Source organism: Salmo trutta, chromosome 14 (assembly GCF_901001165.1).
Source record: "Salmo trutta chromosome 14, fSalTru1.1, whole genome shotgun sequence".
Classification (NCBI taxonomy): Eukaryota; Metazoa; Chordata; class Actinopteri; order Salmoniformes; family Salmonidae; genus Salmo; species Salmo trutta.
The window spans coordinates 56083112-56097736 of NC_042970.1; the positions used below are offsets into that span (position 1 = coordinate 56083112).

Genomic DNA, 14625 nt, shown 5'->3' on the forward strand with positions numbered 1-14625 from the left:
ATTTGTATTGTTTTAAATCTGTACAAATAAAAGGAAATGTATGGTTTAAACATGTCTTTAATGTTTATTTGTTTTAGCTGTTGGTGATAATTCCCTGAGTGTTATTACACTTGTGTTTACATCATTAAGACTATGTATATGTTATGAATGATCAAAGGTGTCTGACTTTACAGTAAGTACAGCGTCATATGATACAAGGCATTTATGTATGTGTTATAAATGACCAAAAGGGTCTGCCTTTAAATGAAGTACAGCGTCATGCGATATAGAGTCTTTATGGATGTGTTATGAGTGACCGAAGGTGTCTCACTTCAAACTAAGTATTACAGGACACTACATAAAGTGTCAATAAATAGGTTATTAACGTTCTGCTGATTAATGAATGTTCTCTCATGATCCACAGGTTACTGTAGGGTGTCAGAGGTATTTAAATGGGGAAATGGATCTGCATTGTGTGTCAGAACCATGATTATTTGGAGTATTCCAATCTGAGACTACCACACCAGGTATTCCTCTTCTGTTCCAATGCTGGGGACCACAGCTTGATTACAACCTGTTACAATGGTGCCAACATTTTGTGGCTTATCTTTCAGCGTGGGAGTGGGTAAATGTGTCAATGACCTGACTGGGCCCAGCAATATGGCTCATTTTTGTTGTCATGTTTGTGTACTGAGGAACATTTGAACTTGGTTCCAGAAGAAAGACACTTTCAATGTCTCATCAAGGTAAGTGTTTCTTGGTGTAATGTCATCCCCAGGCTATTGCAAACACAGCACGTGGGATATCAACCATTCAAAGTTGGCCTTAGTGGGAGTGACCATAGAATTCTATAGGAGTGACCTTACTGAGTAAAGAATTTGTCATCGTCACTACTTAACACAGTCCAAATGATGGTCAAACCCTTAAAATGTTATTTTAAACCTAACCCTAACTAATGATGGCCAAGTTTGATGCGTTGGTCCACCAGACCTTCCACACATTTGGACGGAAGTGTTTGGTAATGAGATTAGGTGTAATGTGACGAACATGAAAACACTTTAGAGTGTATGCCATCCTTCAGCACAACATGTCACCCTTCATAAAGCACATGTTTATATCATGTTCAACATAGTGGGTTATGTCACATTTGACATTGGTGCATATGATGGCATTGTGAAGGCTTTATGAAGCCTTTATAAACTGAACGTCATTTAAAGCAGGGCCTTACTCACAATGTAGTGCGTAAAGCCTCAACAAGCCTTTGCTGGGAACAATTGTTCATAAACAGTGATGTTCTCTCCTGGTTTGTAACATACAATGCTGTTTTGTAGAAACTTGTTCCAAACGTCGGATACCATAGCAAATTTCAAGCCGTCACGTTCTTGTTTTTTTGTCATCAAAATGGAGGTAACACATAATCTCTCTGAAATTAACACTTTCAGCTCATCAACAGACAGATCCCACTGTCTCCTTGCTCCCTGTGCGCCTCAGCCACAGTACAGTCCCTGATGTGTTGTAGCATGTCCATGTCACATATACAACGGAAGCTGGTGAGTGCGTTGTTGATGTTGTTTTTTGCTTGAGATGTTCTGATAATCTGCCCATAGTATTGTCTATGGCTCGTTCTATCCAAACAGTGCCGTCCCTTCCTCTCTCCTGTCTCACCGTTTCATTTGGTGGTGGCAGTGCACAGCGTTCTGGTTTTCTTGCGCTTGTGCCTCAGAGCTGTAGGTTCAGGCAGGGGCTCAGAATCAGAAGAATAATAATCAGAGATGTCATGATTAATTTATTCTGTACCATCTGAATCGTTTTCATTTAAATCTTGTAGCTGTGCTAACGCAACATGTGCATCCATTATTCTTGGTCTTGCCAGACAATCCTTGGTGTAAGGGGCTGTGTAGCCTGCCACTGTTCATTCTGTTGAGTTTCCTTTGCAGCACAGGACAATAAGAAAAACTACTAAAGGAGCTGTGGGAGATTAAGTTCATGTAGTAAAGTCAGAGTGAGTCCAGTAGTGTCATTGTTATATTTGACCGTCTGACATGTCTGTCTTGTCCTGGGACACTCAGTCAGTAAGATTTTACCAAAGTTTGTTGACACACAGTCATAACAGTTTGACATATCAAAGCTGTCATTTGTCATGCTGTGAACTGACATGATTGACTTTTTAAGACTGCAGTATTTATTTATTTTTATTTAACCTTTATTTAACAAGGCAAGTCAGTTAAGAACAAATTCTTATTTACAATGACGGCCTACCCCGTTCAAACCCTAACCCGGAAGACACTGGGCCAATTGTGTGCCGCCCTATGGGACTCCCAATCACGGCGGGTTGTGATACAGCCTGGAATTGAACCAAGATCTGTTGTGACACCTCTAGCACTGAGATGCAGTGCCTTAGACCGCTGCTCCACTCGGGAGCCCACAGTATGTCAAGTGTACACCAGGTCATGTCAAACGTTTCGGGTAGCCTTCCCCAAGCTTCCCTCAATAAGTTGGGTGAATTTTGGCCCATTCCTCCTGACAGAGCTGGTGTAACTGAGTCTGGTTTGAGGTCCTCCTTGCTCGCACACGCTTTTTCAGTTCTGCCCACAAAACCTCTATAGGATTGAGGTCAGGGCTTTGTGATGGCCACTCCAATACCTTGACTTTGTTGTCCTTATGCCATGTTGCCACAACTTTGGAAGTATGCTTGGGGTCATTGTCCATTTGGAAGACCCATTTGCGACCAAGCTTTAACTTCCTGACTGATATCTTGAGATGTTGCTTCAATATATCCACGTAATTGTCCTCCCTCATGATGCCATCTATTTTGTGAAGTGCACCAGTCCCTCCTGCAGCAAAGCATCTCCACAACATGATGCTGCCACCCCAGTGCTTCATGGTTGGGATGGTGTTCTTCGGCTTGCAAGCATCCCCTTTTTTCCTCCAAACATAACGATGGTCATTATGGCCAAACAGTTCTATTTTTGTTTCATCAGACCAGAGGACATTTCTCAAAAAAGTATAATCTTTGTCCCCATGTGCAGTTGCAAAGCATAGTCTGGCATTTTTATGGCGGATTTGGAGCAGTGGCTTCTTCCTTGCTAAGCGGCCTTTCAGGTTATGTCGATATAGGACTCGTTTTACTGTGGTTATAGATACTTTTGTACCTGTTTCCTCCAGCATCTTCACAAGGTCCTTTGCTCTTGTTCTGGTATTGATTTGCACAGCTACGTGGTCCCATGGTGTTTATACTTGCATACTATTGTTTGTACCTTCAGGCGTTTGTAAATTGCTCCCAAGAATGAACCAGACTTGTGGAGGTCTACGATTTTCTTTCTGAGGTCTTGGCTGATTTCTTTTGATTTTCCCATGATGTCAAGCAAAGAGTTACTGTGAAAGAGTTACTGTGAAGGTAGGCCTTGAAATACATCCACAGGTACACCTCCAATTGACTCAAATGATGTCAATTAGCCTATCAGAAGCTTCTAAAGCCATGACATTTTCAGGAATTTTCCAAGCTCTGTAAAGGCACAGTCAACTTAGTGAATGTAAACTTCTGACCACCTGGAATTGTGATACAGTGAATTATAAGTGAAATAATCTGTCTGTAAACAATTGTTGGAAATAATTACTTGTGTCATGCACAAAGTAGATGTCCTAACCAACTTGCCAAAACTATAGTTTGTTAACCACAAATTGTGGAGTGGTTGAAAAATGAGTTTTAATGACTCCAACCAAAGTGTATGTAAACTTCCGACTTCAACTGTGTGTGTATATTATATATATAATTGTTTAAAAAACAAAGCATGACAGGAACATTGTTCGGCTAGTAGTCAGTCAATCAGGCACTTGTGAGTGTTAGTTGGTGTATGTGTGCGATGTGGGGCTGTATCTACTGACCCGGATGCTCTCTCACTCCTCCCAGTCTTTTGGGAGGGAGGGTGGACAATGAGCCTGTCGTGTCGTAGCGGATGTAAGCAATGTCCCCACGATGTAAGCAATGTCCAATGCTCTCTAGCAGCTTTTATGGCTGGGATAAGTTCTTTCTGCCTCTGGAGCACAGCTTCCGAGTAGTCCTCATTAAGGAAGATGTTGGTTCCTCTCAAGTTCTTCGCTCGCTCTAGAACAGGCATATTGTCCTTAAACCTTAGAAACTTGACCACTATCAGCCTGGGTCTGTCACCTTGGTTGGTTACAGGTTTTTCTTACTTTTTCCTCATAATCTGCCCAATTCTCATGTGAAGACTCTGGTATGCCATCCACAACTATGTTATTCCTCCTGGATTGTCCCTATAGATAGTTTGTTTTCCCTGCCATCTCTGTGACATCACAGGGTAGGATTTAAAAAATAAATAAAATGATTTATAAAACTTCTGCATTTCTAGCCCAAGAGAGGATATTTTCTTGCTCAATATGTTACTTTGAGTCTGAGTCTTTGAAAATCACAGTTTTAACTTTTGATTATGTCATCGGTTAGAAATTATTTTCTGCAAATGCTGTTTTCACATGCTTTGTGTTGACACTGGTATTGCGCTGGAGATTATGAAAATGAGGTTGAAAAGTGGTGGAGTTTCCCTTTAACATACATGCTATTATTCAAAAGCAATCAGCAGTTATATTTTACTCTTACATAGTCTAAATAAAATAGTTCTGAATTTAAAAAATACTTTCATTAATGTTTGATGTGTCACACATTTTACATTCCAAAAGACAACCCCTTAATATAAATGCATAAAAAATGGCAAATAGTCAAACACACCAATAGGGTCTGGCTCCAGCAGATACTTTCTTAGGGCACAGACTCTGTGAGACATACGAGCTGAGACAGGATGTCGAAAGGTTCCAGAGAGGATGGTACGTTACCGCCACCAACAGCACAGGTGGTGAAATTACATAACTAGCTAGCACTTAGCTAGTGCGCGCCAGAGCTAGTGCGGGCCAGAGCTAGTGCGGGGCAGAGCAAGTGAGCTACTAGTGCTGAGTGATTAGTGCTTTTTGAGGTCGGTGCGGTTTCGGTTAGATTTTTTTTTTTTATTATCATGGTTTTCGATTTCTGTTTCAAATTTAAAAAATTACATCAAATTCACCATGCATTATGTGTAATAACACAGAATAAAACAATTAATGAAAGTCCCATGATAGTAGTGACTGCCCGTTACTGCTTATCACTTATTAACCATCATTTATTAATTTATTCAAATATTTTAGTTGTGTATATTATATTTGTTCAGTTGTGTAAAATACTTAAGTAAAAATTATTTGAAATTACTACTTAAGTAGTTTTTTGGTGTATCTGTACTTTACTATTTATATTTTTGACTACTTTTACTTCACCACATTCCTTAAGAAAATATTGTACTTTTTACTCCATACATTTTCCCTGACACGCAAAAGTACTCGTTTCATTTTGAATGCTTAGCTGGACAGAATTTTTTTACAATTCATACACTTTTCAACAGAACATCCCTGGCCATCCCTAATGCCTCTGATCTGGCGGGCTCACTAAGCACGCATGCTTCATTTGTAAATTATGTCTGAGTGTCGGAGTGTGCCCCTGGCTAATAAATAAAAAACAAGAAAATGGTGCTGTCTGGTTTGCTTAATATAAGGAATTTTTAATTATTTATACTTTCACTTAAGTATATTTTAGCAATTACATTTACTGTTGATAGTTAAGTATATTTTAAACCCAATACTTTTAGACTTTTACTCAAGTATATTTTTACTATGTGAATTTTACTTTTACTTGAATCATTTTCTATTAAGGTATCTTCGCTTTTACTCAATTATGACAATTGGGTAATTTTTCCACCACAGCATTTGTTTTATTTGATGACTTTATTTCATTCTAAGTCATCACCTCTTCTATAGCCACTGCCTATGCTGTTTCACAAAATCACAATTTTGTAGTTCTTCAATGTAAATAAGATATACTTTTATGACTGCTGAATACCAACTATCAATTACTTAGATCATGTATTTTCAGGTAGATATCTCGCAAAGCAACTGCTCTCTATCCCTCTCGATCACGCGTTCTTCTCTCCCTCTCCGTGTCTGCCCCCACCAGAGAGAAAGAGGTGAAGCGAGATAAGCTCAATGCGTTTCTATTTCCATATAATGTAGTGGAGAGGGTTGAGAGTTTCAAGTTCGTTGGTGTCCATATCACCAACGAACTATCATGGTCCAAACACACCAAGACAGTTGTGAAGAGGGCACAACAAAACCTCTTCCCCCTCAGGAGACTGAAAAGATTTGGCATGGGCCCCCAGATCCTCAAAACGTTCTACAGCTGCACCATCGAGAGCATCCTGACGAGTTGGCAACCCTGTTCCTGGAGTGCCACAAGTACTGCAGGAATTTGTTCCAACTTGGCACCACACCTGACCAACTGAGCTAATTGATCAATCAGATCAGTGATTGCCTAAATTCAACACAACTGGTCAGGTCGTTTAAATTAAAAACATGAAGTGCCTGCGGCACTCCAGGACCAGGGTTGCCTACCCCTGCACTAGAACATGAGGAGAGTGATGGATATCACTGTGTTGGGACAATATAATTGAACAACTCTCTCTGTCTTTTCAGGAAACCAAAATCAACTGTGTGAAACTGGCTACTAAAGGTATGAGAACATTTTGAATATGTCCCATGCATAGGAAATACATTACTTCATGGATTAAAGGCCCAGTGCAGTAAAAATAAACATTTATTGTGTTTTATACACGAGGTTCGAATAATACTGTGAAAATTATAATGCCCTTTTAGTGTAAGAGCTGTTTGAAAAGACTTCCTGAAATTTCAGCTTGTTGTGGTGGGATGGAGTTTTGGTCTGAATGGTGACATCACCAGGCGCCAAATTGTTTAATAGACCAATAAGAAGGATAGTTCCAAACCTTTCTGCCAATAACAGCTAGTTTCAGTTTCCCCACTAAGACCACTCCCAGACAGTCCGAGCAAAATTCTTGCTTGAGAAATTGCTCTTTACTAAGAACCTATTTTTGTTTCTTTTTGACCATTTTAATTTAAAACAATCACAGTGAGGTACTTAATTTTTTACGCAGAAATGATTTAATATTGAGCATGCATTTGACCTCTAAAAAATACTCATAGGGTCATATTTTGTTAAACTGCTAAATTCAATGAAATCAGAGAGATGTATATTTAACAAGTCAACTGGGCCCAATGAATGTTACTTGTATGTATTGAGAGCGCTACACCAGTAGACTGTCCCTATTTTAAAGGTATAAGTGACCATAAGGCCCAAACTCTTGTCAGTGTTGAACCTGCATGGTTTTCGATCTATACAGTCCAAGATTCTGTGCAGCTTTTCTTTTTCTCTCCATTCCGTTTATTTTCTCTAAACCATCTTTATAAAACAACACATTAAGGATCAGTAGTATCGAAGGACAACCTCCATTAATGTAATTGATGGTGAAAAAAACTGTTCACCCACAGAGAATACCATTTCATTATTCTGTTTTCTTTTCTTCCCATTCCCTAGTTAAGTTGCTGTTTATCTTTTTAGACATACTGTACATACATTTTTGCACAGACAATACTCTTTTGATATGCAGTTATTGATTTTCACGCTTTTTTTTGTCTAAGTCAAATATTCCTCATCAGTGGGCTCTATTTTTTCCGTTCTTTTCTCTCGCCATGCTCCCGTTCTGAATTGATCTCTTTACCGTGTTTGGAGTCTACACTTGTAGACACACTGATTGCATGTCTGCTTTGGAAAATACATGCTTTAAACTTTGTGGCCCTTCCTCTCTTCTAGTACGAATACACAGCTTGATTATTTCAATATGATTGTATTTGATAGTTAAATGCTGTATAGAATCTGTATGGAAATTTGGGGGTCATAATTGTTAACATGGAATTTGAGTTTCATGTTTGATAAACCAAGGCAATGTTGCTAAGATTGAAGCTGTCCTAATATGGACATCGTAAAAGTTTAGAGATCCAATTTTGGATCAAAACTTCCACAAAGTTCAAACATTTAAAAAATATATATATTTTTACTCCATCTCCTTTTTTTCTTCTTCCAGTCAGAATCAAAGGTTAATATCAATGCTTTCATTCCAATGTCCCATTCACATGCACTGAGAATCAAACCTCTAAAATATTTCTCTGAAATAGATTTATAGATCCGAAGATGCTATTAGGAACACTTCTACTACTTTGCCATTTTCCGTTAATGGAAGCTATCAGACTCTTGTTGAAATTCATATATTCAGCCATCTATATAATCATACTGCCCATAGTTTTCTTCAAAATGTTATAGCAATATCACTTGAATTTTTCCCTACTACTGTGATTAATGTTCAATTGAAACAATGAAGGCGTCTTTTTTTAGACAATTTTTCTTTGTTTCTTTCTTCTTTCATGCATGCTAACCGGGAACTTTAAACCTTGTTCTTAGTGGTAATAGGTAGGGGACAAAATACCACGCCGTACATACTTGTCATCCCCAGTGAAGGTGATTATTGCTCCATAGCCAGATTTCTTTCTTCTGTTCTTTTATATACATTACTTTGTTTGTATTTTTATTTTCTCTCTTTCCTCATCTTAATGCATTTGTTTGCATGTCTGGTCCACAAAAGTGTAGTTGGCTGTCATTGATTTCATTGAGACTATTGTACCTTGGTGCCCCAAATATGTATGGTTATCGTCACTCTTTTATTATTTTCATTGTTTGTTACTATTTTGACAATCCCTGAGATTTGTTTGATAGTTGTCTTGTAGTTTTGCTCATGGACTTAAGCTTTTAAACTGTATTGAATATGCATCTGTAATCACAATATACTGTACATTTGGTAGAAAGTGGCTTAAACACAGATCTGACAAACATTTTGATATTTTCATCCACCACGATCTTTCTATGATTTGTCTTTTCTTAAGTGGCAAGAACATTATGATACTCGTTTATCATCCAAGTGCCCTATTCAACAATTGTTAACTGTAAAGCATTACCGTCAACTAAGTTATTCAGTTATTATGCCACAGAGTGCAAAATGTGAACTTTATCTTCAAATGTAATTTCTTTAGGTCTGAATTACTGCAAAGAACGCAGCCAGTATAATCCTTGCTTTACAATAGGGATTAGTCAAGATGAGCTGTAATATGTCTCTGAGCAAAATATACAAAAACGAGACACACTATGTCAACCCACTCCCTTCCTTTCCAAGTTGAGTCTGCATTTACTCACCCAAACATCCCCCATACAACTGTCCTGCACCCTGCCTATGCTCCACACTCTACAACTGTCCTGCACACTGTCTGTCGCTGGTGCGGTAACCCCTGAATGGAACGTCATACCAGTTAGAGAGGTGGCTACTCTCCTGTCTGGCTAGATAGAGACCAATGTACTGTTGTAATGTTTATACACTCCATTTTATACACCTATGCTATAGTCCACAAGGAATCAAGTTCTGACCTTGTTCATCCATACACTGTCTGTGAATGTCGATTACCATTTAGATGTACCATACAGATTTACAAACTTACCATACAGATTGTATATAGAGTGTTTGCTGCTAGTGTCATGCAATTATGATAAGTTGCTTGCTGTGTGCACTTCAAAAGGTACAATACCTCCTCCACCCCCCCCCCCCCCCCCCCCCCCACCACCAACCCTTAACACAGAGTACAGCCCGCTTGCTCTTGAATCAGAGGAAATGCTGTTGTCTCAGTTAGAGGTGGTGCCCATTTTATATTTGTGTTGCTCTGTGGCACTGTGTTTGGTGTTGCTTTCCTTAGCATCGTAGCTTTGCCTGGGTATATGGAGATCTTGGAGGGAAATCTGGCAGTGTATTGTGTATGCAGACAGCCCGACCTGGTAGACTTTGGTGTTGTCTTATGCAAATGTTGCCCTTATAACACTTTGATGAATTTCCATCTACCTCGATGTGCAGCGACAAACCGCTCAATGGACCTGACTCAAATCGGAAAACGGTTGCTGGAAATCACTTTCTGGTGTCTGGGGAGAAGAATAGCAGGGTTAGGTGAACACGATGACTATAAAGACATTATGGCAAATGAATAGACCATTTTATGAGTAATGCAATAGTACAGAATCAGTTTAATTGATTGTTGAAGGGCATTTATTTTGTATTTACCTTTTAGCACAATTACCCTTTATGTTGAGTTTTAGCTACAATTGGATGATATTTGCGAGCCAAAATATCATACTGAAGTGACCTTAGCAGTACAAAACTTAGCAATCTCGAGGATCTTGATGTAATGGGTATGATTTTGGTCTGACAGTTGTTCGAGTATTTGCGACAATATGATAGAAGCTGGTCTATTTTCCACTATATGATCAGGTCTATAGCGCTGTACCAATGGGCTTTGCTTAGTGAAAGATAGACAAAGAAAGATGTAGATATCATGTTTCTGGACCACCCAAACTTTTTATGTTCAAAGAAGCCTGTTTCATAATAGTGACACTCTCTTTGTTGAGGGCAAGCACTCAGTTCAGGATAGAACGTTGACCATACGTTATGGTATATATTGTAAATAAAGCAGATAAATGCATGGTATTTCCTTTTTATCCAAACAAAAAAATAAAAAAAATAATGGCTTTTAAAGCCTTTAAGTACTGCGTGCACTGCTGACCTAAACAAACAGTGTTGACATTTTGTTCTGAGGCCTAGTCTTGGTACCATTAGCATTGTACATTGTTTACAGTGCCGATAAATCACATTAATCTGAGCCCATCTGACCCAGCGCTGCAGTGCTCAGATTGTAATCCCATTAGAGACACTTAGCTTTGCTGCTCTAATCTCAGAGGGCTGCCCCGTCTGCCAGACAATAGCTCCCATGCAGCACTGTTTCCCGCCAAATCCCACTGCTGCCACCAGTGTCACTCATCCCAGTCTGTGGAATCAATCCATCCATATATGAATGAGATTAAGTTTTAATATCATGGGTTTTAGTCATAATTCCTTTTTTATAGTTAACTTTTACCCCAGCCCAAAGTAAAAGGCTTTACATATTTTTTTAAGCGAACAACCACGTTTGTGGGTGTGCAGGAAACCACAGTGAGAATTTAATCAGGGGAAGATTATGATTTTTATGATGATGGATCAAGGGTTCTGATTAGGTGTCAAATGACTCAAGTCTTGCGGGAACTCTCCACCGGAAGTTTTGATCTTCACTGTTGAAGCAGGAATTAAAAACACAGATTTGTGACATTCCTTAAAATGACAGATATCCCCATAAATGACAAGATGGGTATCAAAAGAACTTCAGTGTAGATGGTGGTTGGGTTAAATGCGGAAGACACATTTAAGTTGAATGCATTGTTGTACAACTGACTAGGTATGCCCCTTTCCCTAAACTCTACGACTACACACAAATAGGGTCTTTATTCTATACAGTAAACTGAATGGGGCATTTTACCCATTCCACATTTTTAGGTGAGGTCTATGTAATTTAAATTATATTTGAGTAAGATTAATAACTGTGTCAACATGGTGTTAAGGGTTCAGTAAATTGAAGTTCAAAACATGCCAAGATTATATTCTTAATCTGTTGGTTCAAAGGATATTTTGAACAAAGGGATATGTAAAAGAGAGGCTAGAAATAAGACAACCAGTTTGTTTGAACATGCCTTAATTGTTTATCAAGGTTGCTCATTCATTTTGGCATGTGTAAATCTATCCAACGCTGTTCTGCAGTACAGTGGAATAGCTCAGGAGATCCAGCAAGAGTTCTTTCATTGGATTTGAAACAGTCACTTTTCATTATGTCATTGGAAATTTGCATTCATCAAATTGTAAATGGCTTTGTTGCTATGTTTTTTTTAATGTATTTTCTATTTAAGGCTTTTTTTCTGAGCACCCTTCACAATTAAGAGCCATACTTGTATTGATCTTCAACATAGTCAAGATTAATAAGCTACATATACTAATTAGGTCTACAAACATTAATTGATGGTGTTTGGTTGGTAATAAAATATATATTGTGTTTCTATAACACCTCAATGCACCTCCTGAAAATAATACCTTGAGTGAAAATAGCATCTATAAGAGGTTGAACATAGAAGCAGCACGTTGTATTACTCTGTTTCCAAACAGACAGCAACACTAGGGCGCAATTCCCACAGTCTTTGTATTGTTCAAAGCAAGGATTTTCAGTTGTAGTTAAGGTAAGAGTACCTTTGTAAGCTGTGGAAGGCGCTGGAGTCGCTAGCAGTAATATTAACACACTCAACCTATACATTCTCTCCCTCTCTGTTTTTCACTGTATGTCCAAGCTACTTCAGTCACAACCCATGCTAACATTTTCCTGCATGTCCTTCTTAAATCATTGTTTGTTCAACATTAGTGCACTGCATGTCTTCAGTGTGTCATTGTGGTGCAACTGCTGTGTTAGATGAAAAGCCTGTTGAAATTAACAACTCATACTTAACTCAACCACAAGTCCTTTGATGCAAGAGAAACTGACCTTACTCTAACTTGTGTATTTCCAGTCGGTTATTTGCATGTTGATTTTCACCATTCATCTGTCCTGTGTGAGAAGCACCCTTACACAAGTTTACTGAATCTTTATTAAACTTTGTCTTGTTATCATTTGGAGTTTAGCAGGCAGGATATAGCCACCATTTCTGCCAATACCCTTAACAGCAACACTATATCTAATCACCTTTACCTTTTTACTCAAATAATGTCTCCCTTTTATTACTAATAATGACCCTGACATTTCTTTGCATGACTTTGTGATATTGTGTATGTATGTGTGTGTGTGTGTTTATATATTTTTTTAATCTATCTATATATATCTATATCTTTACTGTTTGTGTTTTGTGTCTGTTTGCCTGTATGTATGAGAGGGTTTGCGTGTACTCAAGGGTTTTTGTGTGTATTCTTGCATATTTTTGTGTGTGTGTGGAGGATGGTTGCTCCAGGGTAAATCCCTCCTCCTCTCTGTGATGTGTCTGTGCCTGTTTATAGGCGCGTCCACCCAGGACTCAGACGCTGTGGAGCCTGAAAAGCAGGTGGACAGCACTGTCAAGATGGCCGGTGTCATCGCGGGCATTCTCATGTTCATCATCATTCTACTGGGAGTGGTTCTCACCTTCAAACGCAGGTAAAGAGCAGTAGAGAAACCCCTAGTGTGTCCCCGATGCAGCAAGTGTAAGCGTAAATATGTCGGACTATATTACTACAGTCGTAACACCATAGTGTGACCCAAATGTCCCATGAACAATATTACTAGATCACTGCTCAGTTGAGTTGAAATACCATTGGGACTAACTCATAAGGAGGTATGTTTTTAGGGGGGCTTACAGACATACACAGCTTTCTGTGTCTTGTTCACATGCACACTGGCTTACTTCCATCACATCTCTGTTTCCTTCCTGTCTCTTGTTTTCCTAAACCACCCTAATCACATACTCCCCATGCCATTTTTCTATGCTAGGACCCACAGTTTTTTTTTCTTTTTAATAATATAAAAAAAATGGTTCACCTTACCACTCCACACATAGTTACCTCAACTTTGAAATGTCTTAATACCGTACTTCATGACCAACCATTTGTCATTGTAGGAGTAGGCTATGCTACTGAGACAAAATTACTTGCATATCACAATCACAAATGTTCTTGGAAATAAACAGGGCAGCAATTTATAATAACTTTCATAAATAAATAAACTATTGATACATGTATTGATAAATACTATTTGATAATTTCTTTAAATCATTTATACATGTGTTGCATTTTTTTTAGCCCTTTTTCCTCCCCAATTGGTAGTAGTTACAGTCTTGTCTCATCGCTGCAACTCCCATACGGACTCGGGAGAGGTGAAGGTCGAGAGCCATGCGTCCTCCGAAACACAGCCCAACCTAGCCGCACAACCCAACCTAGCTGCGACAGAGCCTGGGCCCAGAATGTATGGTGGTACAGCTAGCATTGCGATGCAGTGCCTTAGACCACTGCGCCACCCGGGAGGCTGATGGGTTGCATTTTTAATGGCTTCTTCATAAAAGTTATTATGAAGTGTTACCATTAAGTTGAGGGAGCACAATTACATGGATCTTTTTATGCTGAGTTAGATAACAACAAGCTCAGATGTTTTACGTAAACTGTTTTTATATAAGATAGTTAACCTTCTCTTGTTACAATGTTGTTCAAACTTAATCCTATTAATGACATATTCCAGAAAAAAAGCTGCTGTGGTAGTCATGGTTTTATTATACAATCCTATGGCGATAAGTTACAGAAATCGGGAAGGTACACAAATCAATAATAAATCCTAGACTCAACATACAGTTGCACCATGAGCAATGAGGCTTTACAATTATTTCAAATCGGACAACCTCTGCAGAAATAAGAGGATATGTCAACAACAAAGATGGCCTCCTAAGCAGGGCATATATGAATTGCAAACCAATATGTAGATGAAACCGTGGGTGTTATGGGGCCATGGGTTAACTAGTATGTATACTAACTATGATAACTTGACACAACTGTGAGAAGCATTGAAGGCAACATGGGCCAGCATCTCTGTGGAAAGTTTTCAACTCAATATTAGGAATGTGTTCCTAATATTTGGTATACTCAGTGTAGATCGAGGAGAGGGAGAAGTGCTTAGGCTAAAATATCCTAAGATGCCTGGCTTTGCTGGATCATCTATATTTCATTCTTGCAACATAGATTT

The 14625-nt window shown here is 38.7% G+C and overlaps 1 protein-coding gene across 14 annotated transcripts in view; it reads left to right on the forward strand.

Annotated features, from left to right (window-relative positions):
* The window catches only part of ptprt (protein tyrosine phosphatase receptor type T), a 515339-nt gene that overhangs the window by 406076 nt on the left and 94638 nt on the right, over positions 1-14625 (forward strand). For 9 of the 14 annotated variants that reach the window (XM_029776440.1, XM_029776442.1, XM_029776445.1 and 6 more), the window contains exons 13-15: positions 6547-6583; positions 8384-8440; positions 12918-13053. In XM_029776440.1, coding sequence (XP_029632300.1) covers positions 6547-6583; positions 8384-8440; positions 12918-13053 — 230 coding nt within the window. The remainder of the gene's footprint in view (positions 1-6546; positions 6584-8383; positions 8441-12917; positions 13054-14625) is intronic. The other 5 variants (XM_029776449.1, XM_029776451.1, XM_029776452.1 and 2 more) reach the window with 1 other exon arrangement.